Source organism: Pseudophryne corroboree, chromosome 2 (genome assembly GCF_028390025.1).
Source record: "Pseudophryne corroboree isolate aPseCor3 chromosome 2, aPseCor3.hap2, whole genome shotgun sequence".
Taxonomy (NCBI): Eukaryota; Metazoa; Chordata; class Amphibia; order Anura; family Myobatrachidae; genus Pseudophryne; species Pseudophryne corroboree.
Genome location: NC_086445.1, coordinates 900,228,253 through 900,244,684, shown reverse-complemented (window position 1 = coordinate 900,244,684; position 16,432 = coordinate 900,228,253). Strand labels below are relative to the sequence as shown.

General features: G+C 44.4%; 1 protein-coding gene across 3 annotated transcripts in view; it reads left to right on the top strand.

Moving 5' to 3' along the window:
- The first annotated feature begins 3,043 nt into the window (after nucleotides 1–3,043).
- The window catches only part of SGSM2 (small G protein signaling modulator 2), a 765,216-nt gene continuing 751,827 nt past the window's right edge, over nucleotides 3,044–16,432 (top strand). For all 3 annotated transcript variants that reach the window (XM_063956036.1, XM_063956035.1, XM_063956034.1), the window contains exon 1: nucleotides 3,044–3,380. In XM_063956036.1, coding sequence (XP_063812106.1) covers nucleotides 3,159–3,380 — 222 coding nt within the window. In that variant the 5' untranslated portion in view covers nucleotides 3,044–3,158. The remainder of the gene's footprint in view (nucleotides 3,381–16,432) is intronic.

The following is a 16,432-nucleotide window of genomic DNA, read 5'->3' as shown; positions in this document are numbered from 1 at the left end:
ATGTGCATTTTATCGGCACTCTTTATTGTAAAGTCCTGTGCGTGCTATACACATGTCTCTATACATCTATAAATGCGAAAGCCCTCACTGACTGACTGACTGACTCATCACTAAAAGGGACATTTACTAAGCAGTGATAAGAGCGGAGAAGTGAGCCAGTGGAGAAGTTGCCCCATCAACCCATCAGCTGCTCTGTATAATTTTATAGTATGCAAATCATAGATGTTACTTCAGTGCTGATTGGTTGCCATCGACAACTTCTCCACTGGCTCACTTTTCCGCTCTTATCACTGCTTAGTAAATGTCCCCCTAAATCTCTTATTACCCGATATGTTAGGAAGATGATATGTAACATAGGTAGTCTGCAGGTGGGAAATAGGAACACTACGTCATGAGAATGTTAAGAAATCTCCCCTATGGGTATAAAAAGGGGATTGACATAATGACGTCACTACCGATGTATGGCTTGTGTTGCGTGAACGATAACGCCCAAACGGACAATCCGATCAAGATGTGGATTGCACCTCCAGCGTGTAGAATTTAATAAACTACAAAAATGGTTCTGTCACTTTTTACCATATCTGCTACGGGTGCTCCTCGGGTAACGCCAAGAACCATGGATTAATATTTACTTACATTAAGACGTCTCAAATTTACAACTCTATAGATTTACCTATTTATTAACACTCATTTATATTTACAAAAAAGAAAATCAGAAACTCCCGTGCAAAGAACGAGTAGAACAGCTAGTGTATATATATAAAATACGGAAACACCCCCAAGTAAATCCTGCGTTTGCCCCTGATCGAACAGTGTCTACCCAGCCTAAAGCTGGGCACACACTGGAGCAGTTCCGAATATACTGACGATTTCTCTTGTGCCTAGAACGAACCAAATTGAGCGTGCACACACTGCAGTCTTGCTAAAGACCAAACAATATATCACATCATTTGGTCACATTGGTATGACCGCTGGTCACCCGACCCCAACCCGTCACATCACATGCGACATATCAGTGGTTCTCAAACTCGTCCTCAGGACCCCACACGGTTCACGTTTTCCATGTCACCCAGCAGCTGCACTGTGTATCACCAGCTGTCACATTTTAAAAATCTACAGGTGACCTGCAAAACATGAACCATGTGGGGTCCTGAGGACCGAGTTTCAGAACCTGTGCGATATATCATTGCTCCTGTACACACTAGATAAAAAGGGTGGTCTTCAGGTTGCCGACTGTCGGGATCCCGGCGCACAGTATACCGGCGCCGGAATCCCGACAGCCGGCATACCGACAGATTTTCTCCCTCGTGGGGGTCCAGAATGCCCTGGAGGGAGAATAAATAGCGTGGCGCACGTAGCGCGCCACCGTGCCTGCAAGGTGCTCATTTGCGCTCACCACGCTGTCGGTATGCCGGCGGTCTGGCTCCCGGCGCCGGTATGCTGGTCGCCGGGAGCCCGGCCGCCGGCATACCATACTACACCCGATAGAACAACCTTCATGCTACTCCGTTCTAGGGAGTGGCATGAGGTGGCATGAAGGTGACATCAAATCGGTCTGACATCATTTGTCATAAGGGGGGTACTCACGGAGCGATATTCTAAGCAATCTGACTAGATTACTTAGATTTTAAGCATGATCGCTCCGTTTGTACCCCCTACAGCGATAGCGATACGCAGCCCCGCACATCACTATCGCTGGTGCTAGATTGGCCAATCTAGCAGGTCGCTCATTTCACCCAGCGGGTGAAATGAGCGTCCCCCCCGTCTCCTCCCGCACGCTCAGCACACATCGCGATGTGCTGAGTGGTGGGAGAGATGTGTGCTGAGCGGTTCGCTCAGCACACATCTCTCCCACATCGGCCTGCGAATAAGGGCCTATACGGTTTGCAATACACACTGCACCGAAGACACCAAACGGTCTATTTATGAAGAAGTGAAACGTGTGGAGAAGAGAGCCAGTGGAGAAGTTGCCCATGGCAACCAATCAGCACTGACATAACATTTATAATTTGCATACTATACAATTATACGGAGCAGCTGATTGGTTGCCATGGGCAACTTCTCCACAGGCTCACTTCTCCACTCTTTTCACTGATTCATGAATAGACCCCCAAATCGCTAGCAATATCGCTAGGTTTGATGCAACAGCGGGAGCGTGTTTATGGAGCGTCTGTATGGAGTGATGTATGTCAGTCCGAACCGCCCTAAAGGACAACATATCGCTCAGTGGGGGTCATTCCGAGTTGTTCGCTCGCAAGTGAATTTTAGCAGATTTGCTCATGCTAAGCCGCCGCCTACTGTGAGTGAATCTTAGCATCTTAAAATTGCGAACGATGTATTCGCAATATTGCGATTACACACCTCGTAGCAGTTTCTGAGTAGCTTCAGACTTACTCGGCATCTGCGATCAGTTCACTGCTTGTCGTTCCTGGTTTGACGTCACAAACACACCCAGCGTTCGCCCAGACACTCCCCCGTTTCTCCAGCCACTCCTGCGTTTTTTCCGGAAACGGTAGCGTTTTTTCCCACACGCCCATAAAACGGCCTGTTTCCGCCCAGTAACACCCATTTCCTGTCAATCACATTACGATCGCCAGAACGATGAAAATGCCGTGAGTAAAATTCCTAAGTGCATAGCAAATTTACTTGGCGCAGTCGCAGTGCGGACATTGCGCATGCGCATTAAGCGGAAAATCGCTGCGATGCGAAGATTTTTACCGAGCGAACAACTCGGAATGACCCCCAGTGTGTACCCAGCTCAAGAATTCCCCACTGGCGTGGTGAATGAAATGTGCTTACTGTATTACTCGTTTTTATTCTGTCACACTTCCAGGCTGGGTACCAGGCATCATGATGTGATGTCACTGTCTGTGTAATACAACACCTGCTGCACTGCTAGTTATACGTGTACTGCTGCTGCCTTATTTCCAAGTCCAAGATGAAGTTAGCGTGTGAGCTTCTAACTCAGCCCGTCACGACTTCATCACTACTTCCCTCCCCTACAGCCTCCTCCTCCTCCTCCTCCTCCTCCTGCCTTTGCTAGCCGGTTGTCATAGGTACGGCGGGGACGCGGTGAGCCCGGTGCAAGGGCGGGGCCATAGTACAAGGGAGGACGACGCTCGAGGAGGGATGGGGGCAGCAGCCGACCGTATGACGTCATGTGCTGGGGGATGACAGTCCCAGCATCAGCATCAGCAGGGGGAGCATCGGTGACCGGAGCAGCACAGCCCAGCACCGTAGAGCGGGGTACCCACCACCACCATAACCACACGGTGACTGACAACCATCATACCCCGCATCCTCCTCTCACCTGCTCCTGCACAATGAGCTGCTCAGATGACAGCACCAAAGAGAAGCTGCTCTGGAACGTCAAAAAGGAGGTACATGTAACATGACACACGTGTGCACATGCATCTGCCAACATACATGCACTTATTATTACAGTATACCAGCAGATGTTTGCATTTACCAGTGACTAAACAGAGGTCTGCTCTGTATAATTGTGTGCACGGTGGTCATTGTCTGTGCACAAGTTAGCATGTAAACACTGTATGCATTCAACGTGATGTGTATGTGCTACACTACATATGTGTGCAGTATCACTGATCACTACACATCCCTCTACATGTATGACATCTGCACAAAGCTGTGGTGCTTCACCATCTTATCACCTAATTATACATGCAAATATATGTGTGTATATATATATATATATATATATATATATATAAAATACTTATTAGTCTCTATGATGAGATGCAACTTGTGTTTATAGATTTGATTGATCTGTTTAGTGCAGTAGTTTGAGGTTGGCATATGTGTGCTGATAAATAGAATACAATGTTTGTGTTATGCTGCTCAGGCTTGTCTACACTCTACAGGCAGAGCAAGGGAGTAATGATGAGCATTCATATGGTGGGATTATTAGTGGATAGGCGACAATTTGCTTTGTGAATCAGTGAGAATTGCACTTTGTTGAATATGATGTACAAGGATGGTTTAGGGAGGTTAATTATTAATGACTTGACTACAGTTTCAGAAGTATGTACAAATGCCTCATAAATACACTTTATATGCTTTATTGCATATATATATAATTTATTCATTTTTTGTTCTTTAAATGAAAAGTATTACACAGAAGAAAGTTTCAATAATGTATGCAAATGTGACACTTTTAACATGTACAGACTAATAATAATAATAAAAGAAAAATTGTTTGAATGTATAGTGCTGGCATGCTATATTTAATCGTGTAAAGCTAACGCTATAATTCTTTCAGAAATATTACTAATATATTAATTTGTAATCAATCAAGTCAGTTTTGTATTCTGTTCCTGAGATTCATGGCACACTGAGAGTCAATGACTAAATCACACTGTCTGACGATTGTAAAGTTCTTTTATTCCTTGTTTCATGTCATTTCCATTCTCGCAGTTTAGAATGAATCATCTGTTTTATAATCTGTATAGTAATAGTCTTTGATTGCTCTCATCAGACTCTACATTTAGTAAAGTAGCAGTTTCCAAGCACTCTACAAACATTTGATGCTGCAAGTGAATCTGATTTAATAAATGTTTTAAATGGTGGATTTTTGTGACTGGATCATTACTGCCATAAAAAAATTCTCCTAGTGGGTTTACTTGAGGTTGTTTTCACTCATCATCATGTCTCCTCGGTTATTGTCTCTCAGTATTTTAGATCATTTACAGTATAAAACTGAATGCTAATGTACAGTCCACAGCTGGTAAAATATTGGACAAATACATTAGGATGACAGCTCGTGATTTTCACTGCCAGATATGTAGGGGGCAACAGGAATATGATGCACAGTGGAATTACTGGTTAGCTACCTCAGAGCTGAACCTCTCTGTATTATAAAAAGCTTTGCCCATAGACTGCTATACTCATGAAGGATTCATAATGACACGGGCATTGTGCCACATTTCCCTCTGCTAACACACCTGCTATACACAATTGCTTATAGAAGGAATAAACAGACAGTTGATCTACAGTATATGCCTCCCAAAATATTTAAGGGTTTATCCAGGAATAGAAAACAGATAAATGGAGTTTGAGGATAACCCATTTAAGGCTGATGTACAGGGCCTGATTAAGGGTTCCAGCCACCCTATGCTAATACAGAAGGGGCCCTCCCCACAACCAATTTGTTCGCTCATATTCAGCTACAAATCTGCAGTTATGTGTCAATTTTAACACAGATTCAATTATTGTTTGCTGATACAAATTGTATTTTTTTTATTCTATAGAAACATAGACTAATGACAATAATACAAAATGATACATTAAATATAGTCATCAAACGCACCGTTTACATCAACAGTTTACATCAAGCTCCTTTTTCTTTGCTTTTTTTTTGCATCAGACAGCTCCCACTACCCCAGTAATTATTGCCCAGCTCCCCTTCCCTTCCCCCAATAATATGCACCAGATCAGACAGCCCCCACCCAGGGTCCCCATCATAATAAAGTAGAGATGAGCGGGTTTCGGTTCTCTGAGCAACTTTGCCATCCGAGTCCAGATCCGAGCCAGGCTCGGATTTTCCCTCTTGACTTGGAAACCCGAACTCGGCAAAATGTCATCATCCCTCTGTCGGATTCTCGCGGTATTTGGATTCCAAATAAGGAGCCGCGCGTCGCGGCCATTTTCACTCCAGTCTCGGAGAGTGAGAGGATGTGTATTCAGTGTGCTCAGTGTCTGTTTATTGGGGCGGGAAAGTGGGGTGACAAGTGTTGTGCTGCTCAGTCCGGTCCATATATCCAGTGTAGCTGTAAAGTGGGAAGAAAAAGTACTGCGCTATAAATTCAGCAGCTCCATCAGATATAGGTAATATAGTTAATGTGTATATAGAGCGCTTGGTGATATGTCACTGTCTAATGCTGAAATAGAAAAACAGGTTTAATACACAATGGGTTTATGGTGAACTCAAGGTGCCCTGAAATGTTTAAGCTCTTTTTCGAAATTTTGAAAGTCCCGATCTCCAACTTAATGTGGTCCCTTCAGGCACAATAGCAAGGTCCCCGGCAGGTGTACTAACTGTCCCTGTCCTACCTCTGGGTCCTCTGGTCTGTGGATCACACACTGGTCCGTTTGTTTGCGGCGGCCGGCGTCTCTTCTTCCTAACCGGAAGTTGGTGAGGCGCCGCGGAACGTCACTTCCGGGTGACGCGGTGACGGGATTTTCGTGTATCGATGTGATCCTGGACGAAGTGCCGCAGTGCATGAAACGCGTCGATACACGAAAATCCCGTCACCACGTCACCCGGAAGTGACGTTCCGCGGCGCCTCACCAACTTCCGGTTAGGAAGAAGAGACGCCGGCCGCCGCAAACAAACGGACCAGTGTGTGATCCACAGACCAGAGGACCCAGAGGTAGGACAGGGACAGATAGTACACCTGCCAGGGACCTTGCTATTGTGCCTGAAGGGACCACATTAAGTTGGAGATCGGGACTTTCAAAATTTCGAAAAAGAGCTTAAACATTTCAGGGCACCTTGAGTTCACCATTAACCCATTGTGTATTAAACCTGTTTTTCTTTTTCAGCATTAGACAGTGACATATCACCAAGCGCTCTATATACACATTAACTATATTAGCTGTAAAGTGGAGCAGTGTTGTGCAGATCAGTCCAGTGTAGTCAGTGTATTGTGCTGTATCAGTCCAGGCAGATATAGCCAGTGTAGCTGTAAAGTGGTGCTATGTTGTGCAGGGGTGGTCTTCAGTATGCCGGCTGTCGGGATCCCGGCGCACAGTATACCGGCGCCAGGATCCCGACAGCCGGCATGCCGACACTTATTCTCCCTCGTGGGGGTCCACGACCCCCCTGGAGGGAGAATAAAATAGCGTGGCACGCGTGGCACGCGCTACGCGCCACCGTGCCCGCAGCGAGCCCGCAAGGGGCTCATTTGCGCTCGCCACACTGTCGGTATGCCGGCGGTCGGGCTCCCGGCGCCGGTATGCTGGTCGCCGGGAGCCCGACCGCCGGCATACCATACTACACCCGTTGTGCAGACCAGTCCAGTGTAGTCAGTGTATTGTGCTGTATCAGTCCAGGCAGATATATCCAGTGTAGCTGTAAAGTGGTGCTGTGTCGTGCAGACCAGTCCAGTGCAGTAAGTGTATTGTGCTGTATCAGTTCAGCCATTCACATTGTTGGTGTTCTCTGCTGCCATATATCAGTGATTCCAGTATATATATCAGTAATTCCAGTGACGATATACGCTGCTGCTATATATATCCACTGCTGCAGTATAACATTTATAACTACCTGTTGGGCTGCATCAGAGCAGTGATAGTGTCCTGTGTCATCAGTAAATCCAGTGACGATATACGCTGCTGCTATATATATCCACTGCTGCAGTATAACAATTATAACAGCCTGTTGGGCTGCATCAGAGCAGTGGTAGTGTCCTGTGTCATCAGTAATTCCAGTAACGATATACGCTGCTGGTATATATATCCACTGCTGCAGTATAACAATTATAACAACCTGTTGGGCAGCATCAGAGCAGTGGTAGTGTCCTGTGTCATCAGTAATTCTAGTGGCGATATACGCTGCTGCTATATGTCCACTGCTGCAGTATAACAATTATAACAACCTGTTGGGCTGCATCAGACCAGTGGTAGTGTCCTGTGTCATCAGTAATTCCAGTCATTCCTGTGACGCATAAGGGGGGTCATTCCGAGTTGTTCGCTCGCAAGCTGTTTTTAGCAGCTTTGCACACGCTAAGCCGCCGCCTACTGGGAGTGAATCTTAGCTTCTTAAAATTGCGAACGAAAGATTCGCAATATTGCGATAAGACATCTCTGTGCAGTTTCTGAGTAACTCGAGACTTACTCGGCATCTGCGATCAGTTCAGTGCTTGTCGTTCCTGGTTTGACGTCACAAACACACCCAGCGTTCGCCCAGACACTCCTCCGTTTCTCCAGCCACTCCCGCGTTTTTCCCAGAAACGGTAGCGTTTTTTCACACACTCCCATAAAACGGACAGTTTCCGCCCAGAAACACCCACTTCCTGTCAATCACATTACGATCACCAGAACGAGGAAAAAACCGTGAGTAAAATTCCTAACTGCATAGCAAATTTACTTGGCGCAGTCGCAGTGCGGACATTGCGCATGCGCACTAAGCGGAAAATCGCTGCGATGCGAAGAAATTTACCGAGCGAACAACTCGGAATGACCACCATTGTCTCTTATAACTCCCAAAAAATAACGGAGAACAAAAATTTTGAGGATAAAATAGGGAAAGATCAAGAAGAACCACTTCCTCCTAGTGCTGAAGCTGCTGCCACTAGCCATGACATAGACGATGAAATGCCATCAACGTCGTCTGCCAAGGCCAATGCCCAATGTGATAGTATAGGGCGTGTAAAATAAAAAAAAAGCCAAAGTTCAGTAAAAAGAACCAAAAAAAGAAATTTAAATCGTCTGAGGAGAAACGTAAACTTGCCAATATGCCATTTACGACACGGAGTGGCAAGGAACGGCTGAGGTCCTGGCCTATGTTCATGGCTAGTAGTTCAGCTTCACACGACGATGGAAGCTCTCATCCTCCCGCTAGAATAATTAAAAGAGTTAAGCTGGAAAGAGCACAGAAAAGAACTGTGCGCTCTGAGATGGTATCACAAATCCCCAAGGAGAGTCCAAGTGTGTCGGCGGTTGCGATGCCTGACCTTCCCAACATTGGACGGGAAGAGGTGGCTCCTTCCCCCATTTGCACACCCCCTGCAAGTGGGGATGAATTAATACTCAGTGAGGAGGATGTACACGGTGAAAGGAATGAGGAATCGTAGGATGATGATTAGGTGGACATCTTGCCTCTGTAGAGCCAGTTTGTGCAAGGAGAGATTGAGTGCTTCTTTTTTGGTGGGGGCCCAAACCAACCAGTCATTTCAGTCACAGTCGTGTGGCAGACCCTGTCACTGAAATGATGGGTTCGTTAAAGTGTGCATGTCCTGTTTATACAACATAAGGGTGGGTGGGATGGCCCAAGGACAGTTCCATCTTGCACCTCTTTTTCTTCTTTACATCATGTGCTGTTTGGGGACTAGTTTTTTTAAGTGCCATCCTGTCTGTAACTGCATTGCCACTCCTGGGCCAGGTGTTTGTGTCGCACACTTGTGTCGCTTAGCTTAGTCATACAGCCACCTTGGTGCAACTTTTAGGCCTAAAAGCAATATTGTGAGGTGTTCAGAATAGACTGGAAATGAGTGGAAATGAATGTTATTGAGGTTAATAATAGCGTAGGAGCAAAATTACCCCCAAATTCTGTGATTTTAGCTGTTTTTATTTTTTGTTTTTTGTAAATCATCCAGATCCAAAACCAAAACACGAAAATGGAATTAGAACCAAAACCAAAACACAAAACACGAAAAGTGCCAGCCGCACAACTCTATAATAAAGTGCTACCTAAAGGACTGGAGTCAGGACTGTGATACAGCTAGATAGTCTAGGGACACATACACCAGGTCTGACAGGCAGTCAGCATATTGGTTGATATGGCCCTGTGAGGCACCGCGCTGTGCTGCTGAAATGGCACCCTGATGCACCTCTCAGCGTCCTGGAGTAGAATGCCTACTGCACATGTCAGATTCTCTGTAATTGCGCAGCAGCATAAGCAGGACAGGGTGAGGAGGGACCAGACGCGGGAGACGCTGCAGCTCAGGCAGTGCTCAGCAGCGATGATACTGAATCAGTCATCTCTGACTGTCTGCAGTAGTGAGTGGGTGAGTGGCACACACAATGACAGTAACGGCGTTAGGTGCAGCCGCACTGCCGCAGGATCACACAGTAAAAAAACAAACAACAGAAACCTAATTAATCTATTTTGCCCCCCCCCCCAGGACCCAGCCTATTGGTTGATCACGCCCTGCTGATGTATGTGTGGGTGTGTTCATATCTCTCATTTAAAAGTTGTAGGTATTGTATCAACACCATAAGGTTAATTTGCTAAAGTACTATAGTGCTTGATAATTATGACTCCTAAAATTATCAAATCAGGCGCTCTGATATAAGGCACAAAATAAAACTGTTGGTCACCCAATTTATATAATAGAATTGATATACTGATATCTATATACTTATAGCTGCTCCCACATGAGTATTCTGCGATACTCAAATAGATACAAAGTAATTGTGAAACATGCAATATCAGGGCTGTTTCTAGCCAATTTGGCTCCCAGTGCGAGATTTAAAAATGCGCCCCCCATGACATAAAAAAATGTGCCCCCCCCACACACACACACCTAGATAAAAAATAAAACTTGCGCGCGCACCCGGCAAGGGGGCATGGCCTCATCTAAATGGGTGTGGCCTCATTTAAATGGGCATGGCCTCGTCTGAAAAGACTACCTCACAATCCAGTTTTTGACACTGCTCCAACAGATCACGACCACCACAGGAGAAAAAAAATTCTACCATATTAAGCCCCACACAGTAATGCCCCCTGCACCATATTATGCCACACACCGCAATGCCCTTGATACATTAAATCCCCACACTACGGCAGGCAAGAGTCCTCATTTCACACATTACGGCAGGTGTCCCCATTTTACACATTGAGAGAGAGAGAGAGAGAGAGAGAATACTTACAGAGGCGATTACCGCTCTTCGGCCCGCCTCACCAGTCGCTCCTCGCGCCGGCCTTTCCCTCTTCCTAACTTGGATCCCCCTCTGTACTCCGCTCGGGGAGGGGGGGGGTTCGCGGAGTGACGGGGTTGCGTCGTGACGTAACGACGCAACCGCGTCATTCCGTGAAACTCCGCCCCCCGAGCGGGTTACTCGGGGAGAAATAGGAGGGGGAAGCAGGGAGCCACAGTTAGTGCCGCAGCGGGCGCCCAGTGCGGTTGCACTGCTCGCCTGCCCCAAGAAACGGCCCTGTGCAATATCACAAGAGAGCGCTAGATACCGATCATTACTATATAAACATTTTATTCAATCACATAAAATAAAAGCATAAAAAATGCAATGCATATTTTCATAAAATAATTATTCCCACTGCTGATATTATTTACACGCTGCCATATACTGTATCCCAATTGTATATTGCACAGATGTCCACATCCAAAAGACCAGTGTGGCTGGTTCGCTCCAAAGCAAATTATAAAGTCCCAATTTGTTTTAGGGAATGTGAATGGTGTTCACTAGATGGTGAATGTTCAGCTGTATAAACGATGGGCGCTATGCTACTACCTCCCCTGACCGCCAAACAATTTTGTGCTCACCACTTATTCCTTAGAGTCTCATGTGAGGCTGGCTATCAGCATGCGGAATCCGTTGTGGTTGGTGGGAGCGGCGGTGTTCTATTCAGTTCACCGGGGAGGGAGGGCGCCGTTCGTAGCTGCAGAATTCAGGCAGTTTGCTGTGTGCTGGAGTCCGGACTGTGGTGCTGTGCTTGTGTAGATCTCAGGGAAAAACAGCAGCGTGAGATGTCCTTAACATGTTTCTCCGTGAAAATCAAACCACGGTTTCATCAGAAGGAAATGAAACAAAGAAGCTGTAGGTATTGTATCAACACCATAAGGTTAATTTGCTAAAGTGCAAAAGCGCAGTACAAATGCTGTTCATGCACATTTTGTAGAACGTAAATGAGCCTTAATGTATGAAGAGCTGTGAAGTTTTTGTCTGAATCTGGTATCACTTAGAACCAAATATAAAGTAATGCTATCTAAGACAGCAATACGTCACAGTTCACATCATGGGGGTAATTCTGAGTTGATCGCAGCAGGATCCTTGTTAGCAGTTGGGCAAAACCATGTGCACTGCAGTGGAGGCAGATATAACGTGCAGAGAGAGTTAGATTTGGGTAGGTTATATTGTTTCTGTGCAGGGTAAATACTGGCTGCTTTATTTTTACACTGCAATTTAGATTGCAGATTGAACACACCCCACCCAAATCTAACTCTCTCTGCACATGTTATATCTGCCCCCCCTGCAGTGCACATGGGGGGTCATTCCGAGTTGTTCGCTCTGTATTTTTTTCTCGCAACGGAGCGATTAGTCGCTAATGCGCATGCGCAATGTCCGCAGTGCGACTGCGCCAAGTAAATTTGCTATGCAGTTAGGTTTTTTACTCACGGCATTACGAGGTTTTTTCTTCGTTCTGGTGATTGTAATGTGATTGACAGGAAGTGGGTGTTTCTGGGCGGAAACTGGCCGTTTTATGGGAGTGTGTGAAAAAACGCTACCGTTTCTGGGAAAAACGCAGGAGTGGCTGGAGAAACGGAGGAGTGTCTGGGCGAACGCTGGGTGTGTTTGTGACGTCAAACCAGGAACGACAAGCACTGGACTGATCGCAGATGCCGAGTAAGTGTGGAGCTACTCAGAAACTGCTAAGAAGTGTCTATTCGCAATTCTGCTAATCTTTCGTTCGCAATTTTGAGAAGCTAAGATTCACTCCCAGTAGGCGGCGGCTTAGCGTGTGCAAAGCTGCTAAAAGCAGCTTGCGAGCGAACAACTCGGAATGACCCCCATGGTTTTGCCCAATTGCTAAAAAAATTCCTGCTGCGATCAACTTGGAATTACCCCCCATGTATTATAATATTACAATATTACTTTGCATAGATAGATATATAGATAGATAGATAGATAGATAGATAGATAGATAGATAGATAGATAGCTATGGCATGATTTAAATAGTTCCCACTTATGTTTGATTGGGTTTTTGTTTATATCAGATTTATATGTATGTTTTTTCTATAAATATGCTGTAACAGTATTTGGTCAGGATGAATTTCCTTCTATCATCTACACATAGTGGAGGTATTTATTTTACAGCCTGTGAATTAATTGGGAAAAAAAAATGATCCCTTTTGATCCATTAGGACTCAGGCATGTCCAAACTGCGGCCCTCCAGCTGTTGTGAAACTACATATCCCGATTAGGTGATGTCATAGTGAAGTGACAGACCACTTTTATGAGTATTGTTGATTCTGTCAATAAAATCACTGTCTTGGGTGTGTTATGGACACATATTTAGAATGTAAGCTCTCACTAGTAGGGCCCTCAACCCTCATGAGCTTATCCTTCTCTTACTTAAACCATCTTCGACGGCACCAAACTCTGCAGTTTACTGCCACCCTGATACTTATGTCAGTGTCGTCTGCTGCTGTAGCTATGTTTATTTACCCTGATCTTATCCTATATTGTCTTCAGTTGTAAGTCACTACAGTATTTTCCTGTTTTGATTATTCGTTTATGTACTTTGTAATTGGGCGCTGCGGATTCCTTGTGGCGCCATATGCATAAAGGACAATAATAATAATTATAATAAATATTAAAACAGTGTTTCAATTTGTAGATATTCTAAACTTCAGCAGATACAAATTATCTCATATTTAGAAGTGAAATAAAAGGTAGGAAAGGTAGTAGCTGAGAAATTATTTGTCTTCCTATCTCCTGGGACTCCAGCATTGCAAACTGGAACATTAGGATTTTAAATGTGTACCAAAGGAACTGCTATGGTTCAGGGGATTGCTCACTGTTTGCCAATGAATGGTGTCTGCTCTCTTGTTGGCTCCTAAATATCATTCACATCAAAAGCTCCATAACACACTCTTTACACCCTTAAGGTAGCGCTAGATTAAGAGGATAGAAGTGGCAAGGGCCCAAATAAGTCCCTTCCAATCATCAAATTATATACTACTTTTACCAAATACCAAACCACATGCTACATCTAACAAACACTCATCCATATGCCTTGTCAACCAAAAGTCAAACCATATGCTACCTCTACACAACACCCAACCCTATGCTACCTCTACCAAACACCCAACCATACGTTACCTCTACCAAAAATAAAATCTTATGCTACTTGGACCAAACACCCAACCATATGCTACCCCTATCAAATGCCTAATCATATGCTACCTGCACAAAACAACCTTATGTTACCTCTATCAAACACCCAACCCTATGGTGCCTCTTCCAAACACCCAACCATATGCTACCTCTACCAAACACCCAACCGTATGTTACCTCTTCTAAACACCCAACCATATGTTACCTCTACCAAACACCCAACCATATGCTACCTCTACCAAACACCCAACCGTATGTTACCTCTTCTAAACACCCAACCATATGTTACCTCTACCAAACACCCAACCATATGCTACCTCTACCAAACATCCAATCATATGTTACCTCTATCAAACACCCAACCCTATGTTACCTCTACCAAACACCCAACCATTTATTACCTCTGCTAAACATCTAACCATATGTTACCTCTACCAAACACCCAACCATATACTACTTGTACCAAACATCCGACCATAACCCTATCAAACACCCAATCATATGTTACCTCTACCAAACAAATAACCATATGCTACTAGGTGATTGCAGTGAATGACTACCTGGGACTATAGAAATTACAGACTATAACATGGGTGTCCCAATTTTCTGTTTACAAATAATAGGAGCCGAATGTAGTCTCAGTGCAGTCTGTAACGGCTTAGTAGGATCATCACCTGAAACCTTATAGATTTGCATTGCAGTTGTATACCTAAAGTGTATATTGTGCGCTTACATAATTGCACACCCCGTTCCATACTGAAGTGCATCTCACATGGAATCATCTACTTGTGACAAAGGCACTAGGTTAGATGATTTTACCCTCATATATATATTTTTTTATTTTTTATCTTATCTAATTATTCTGTCAAAACACACTACATACTGAAATCCTTTGACTCATTAGATTGAGTCTTTCTGAATAAAAATTTACTCTGTGGAAAATATAAGTGACAATAATTTTTCAAGCAAAAAAACATGCAGAGCTACTGGCATAGTAACACAATATACTATGTCCATCCAATGTCTTATTGCCACTATTTAATTCTTGTTTCTTTTCTTAATGAATTGTACTATGCTTTATATAAATTTTCTTGACGTTCTATGGATCAGCTAAGGCTGTACTTAATGAGCATAGGTCGTTTTTATTTAACCTAAACATTTATGTATATATGTAACATGTCCTCGGCTGTAATATGCCTTGCTAGGGTATTCGTTCAGATGGTCGACAATGTTAAGTTCGACATTCATTAGGTCAACCATTATTGGTAGACAGTGACATAGTCGACAGACAAATTGTCGACACATGGAAATACTTTACCATCCACGTGGACTACGATTGGAAATAGTAACCTGTGCTGAGCGCAGCGGTAGCGGATGCAAGGGGACACGGTACACTAATTGGGGTTCCTGGTCATGTTACGGAAAAAATTGCACCAAAAACAGTAAAAAAAATCCACGTCGACCTTTTCATGTGTCGACCAATTCTCCATGTCGACCATGTCAATGTTGACCAATGTGGTCGACCTAATGACTGTCGACCTTAACATTGTCGATCATTCATACCGGAACCCCTTGCTAGACCTTAGCATAAATACAAATCCTCGCATTCAGTTTTAGCATAAAAGAATACGTCCATGTCTCCATGGGAATTTTTGTTGTTGTTGCATGATGTAACAAGGGCCCTCATTCCGAGTTGTTCGCTCGCTAGGCGCTTTTCGCAGCAGTGCACACGCTAAGCTGCCGCCCTCTGGGAGTGAATCTTAGCTTATCAGAATTGCGAACGAAGTATTCGCAATATTGCGAAAAGTTTTTTCTTTGCAGTTTCTGAGTAGCTCGAGACCAGAGGCGTAACTAGGGTTTTTGGAGCCCAGGGCAAGATCAATAATGGCGCCCCCCCCCAAAAAAAAATTTTTTTTTTTTTTTAATAAAAATAGTAAATTAATAAAATGATAATAAAAAAAAAAGGAAAGTATGTGCAGACGCCACCGGTGTCACTGCATATAAAGATGTCAGGGTGTGTATGTAGGTGCAGTGGTCGAAGTTGAATTTTTGAAGGTGGAATGAAAGAGTGCAGATAGCAATCATGCGCGCGCGCTCCGGAAAAGGGGCGTGGTCACTCAAAAGGGGCGTGTCCTTCAGTGTAGTAGGACCCCTTATACTATCTAGTACTGGTGCCCCTTTGACATTATAGCACACGGTATGAGCAGAAATTCACATTATAGCACACAGTATGAGCCGAAATTCACATTGCCCCACACGGCATGAGCCGAAATTCACATTATAGCACACAGTATGAGCCGAAATTCACATTACCCCACATGGTATCAGCCAAAATTCACATTATAGCACACGGTATGAGCCGAAATTCACATTAGAGCACACGGTATGAGCCAAAATTCACATTACTCCACATGGTATGAGCCAAAATTCACATTACCCCACATGGTATGAGCCGAAATTCACATTACAGCACACGGTATGAGCCGAAATTCACATTACAGCACACGGAATGAGCCAAAATTCACATTACCCCACATAGTATGAGCCGAAATTCACATTATAGCACACGGTATGAGCCAAAATTCACGTTACAGCACATGATATGAGCCAAAA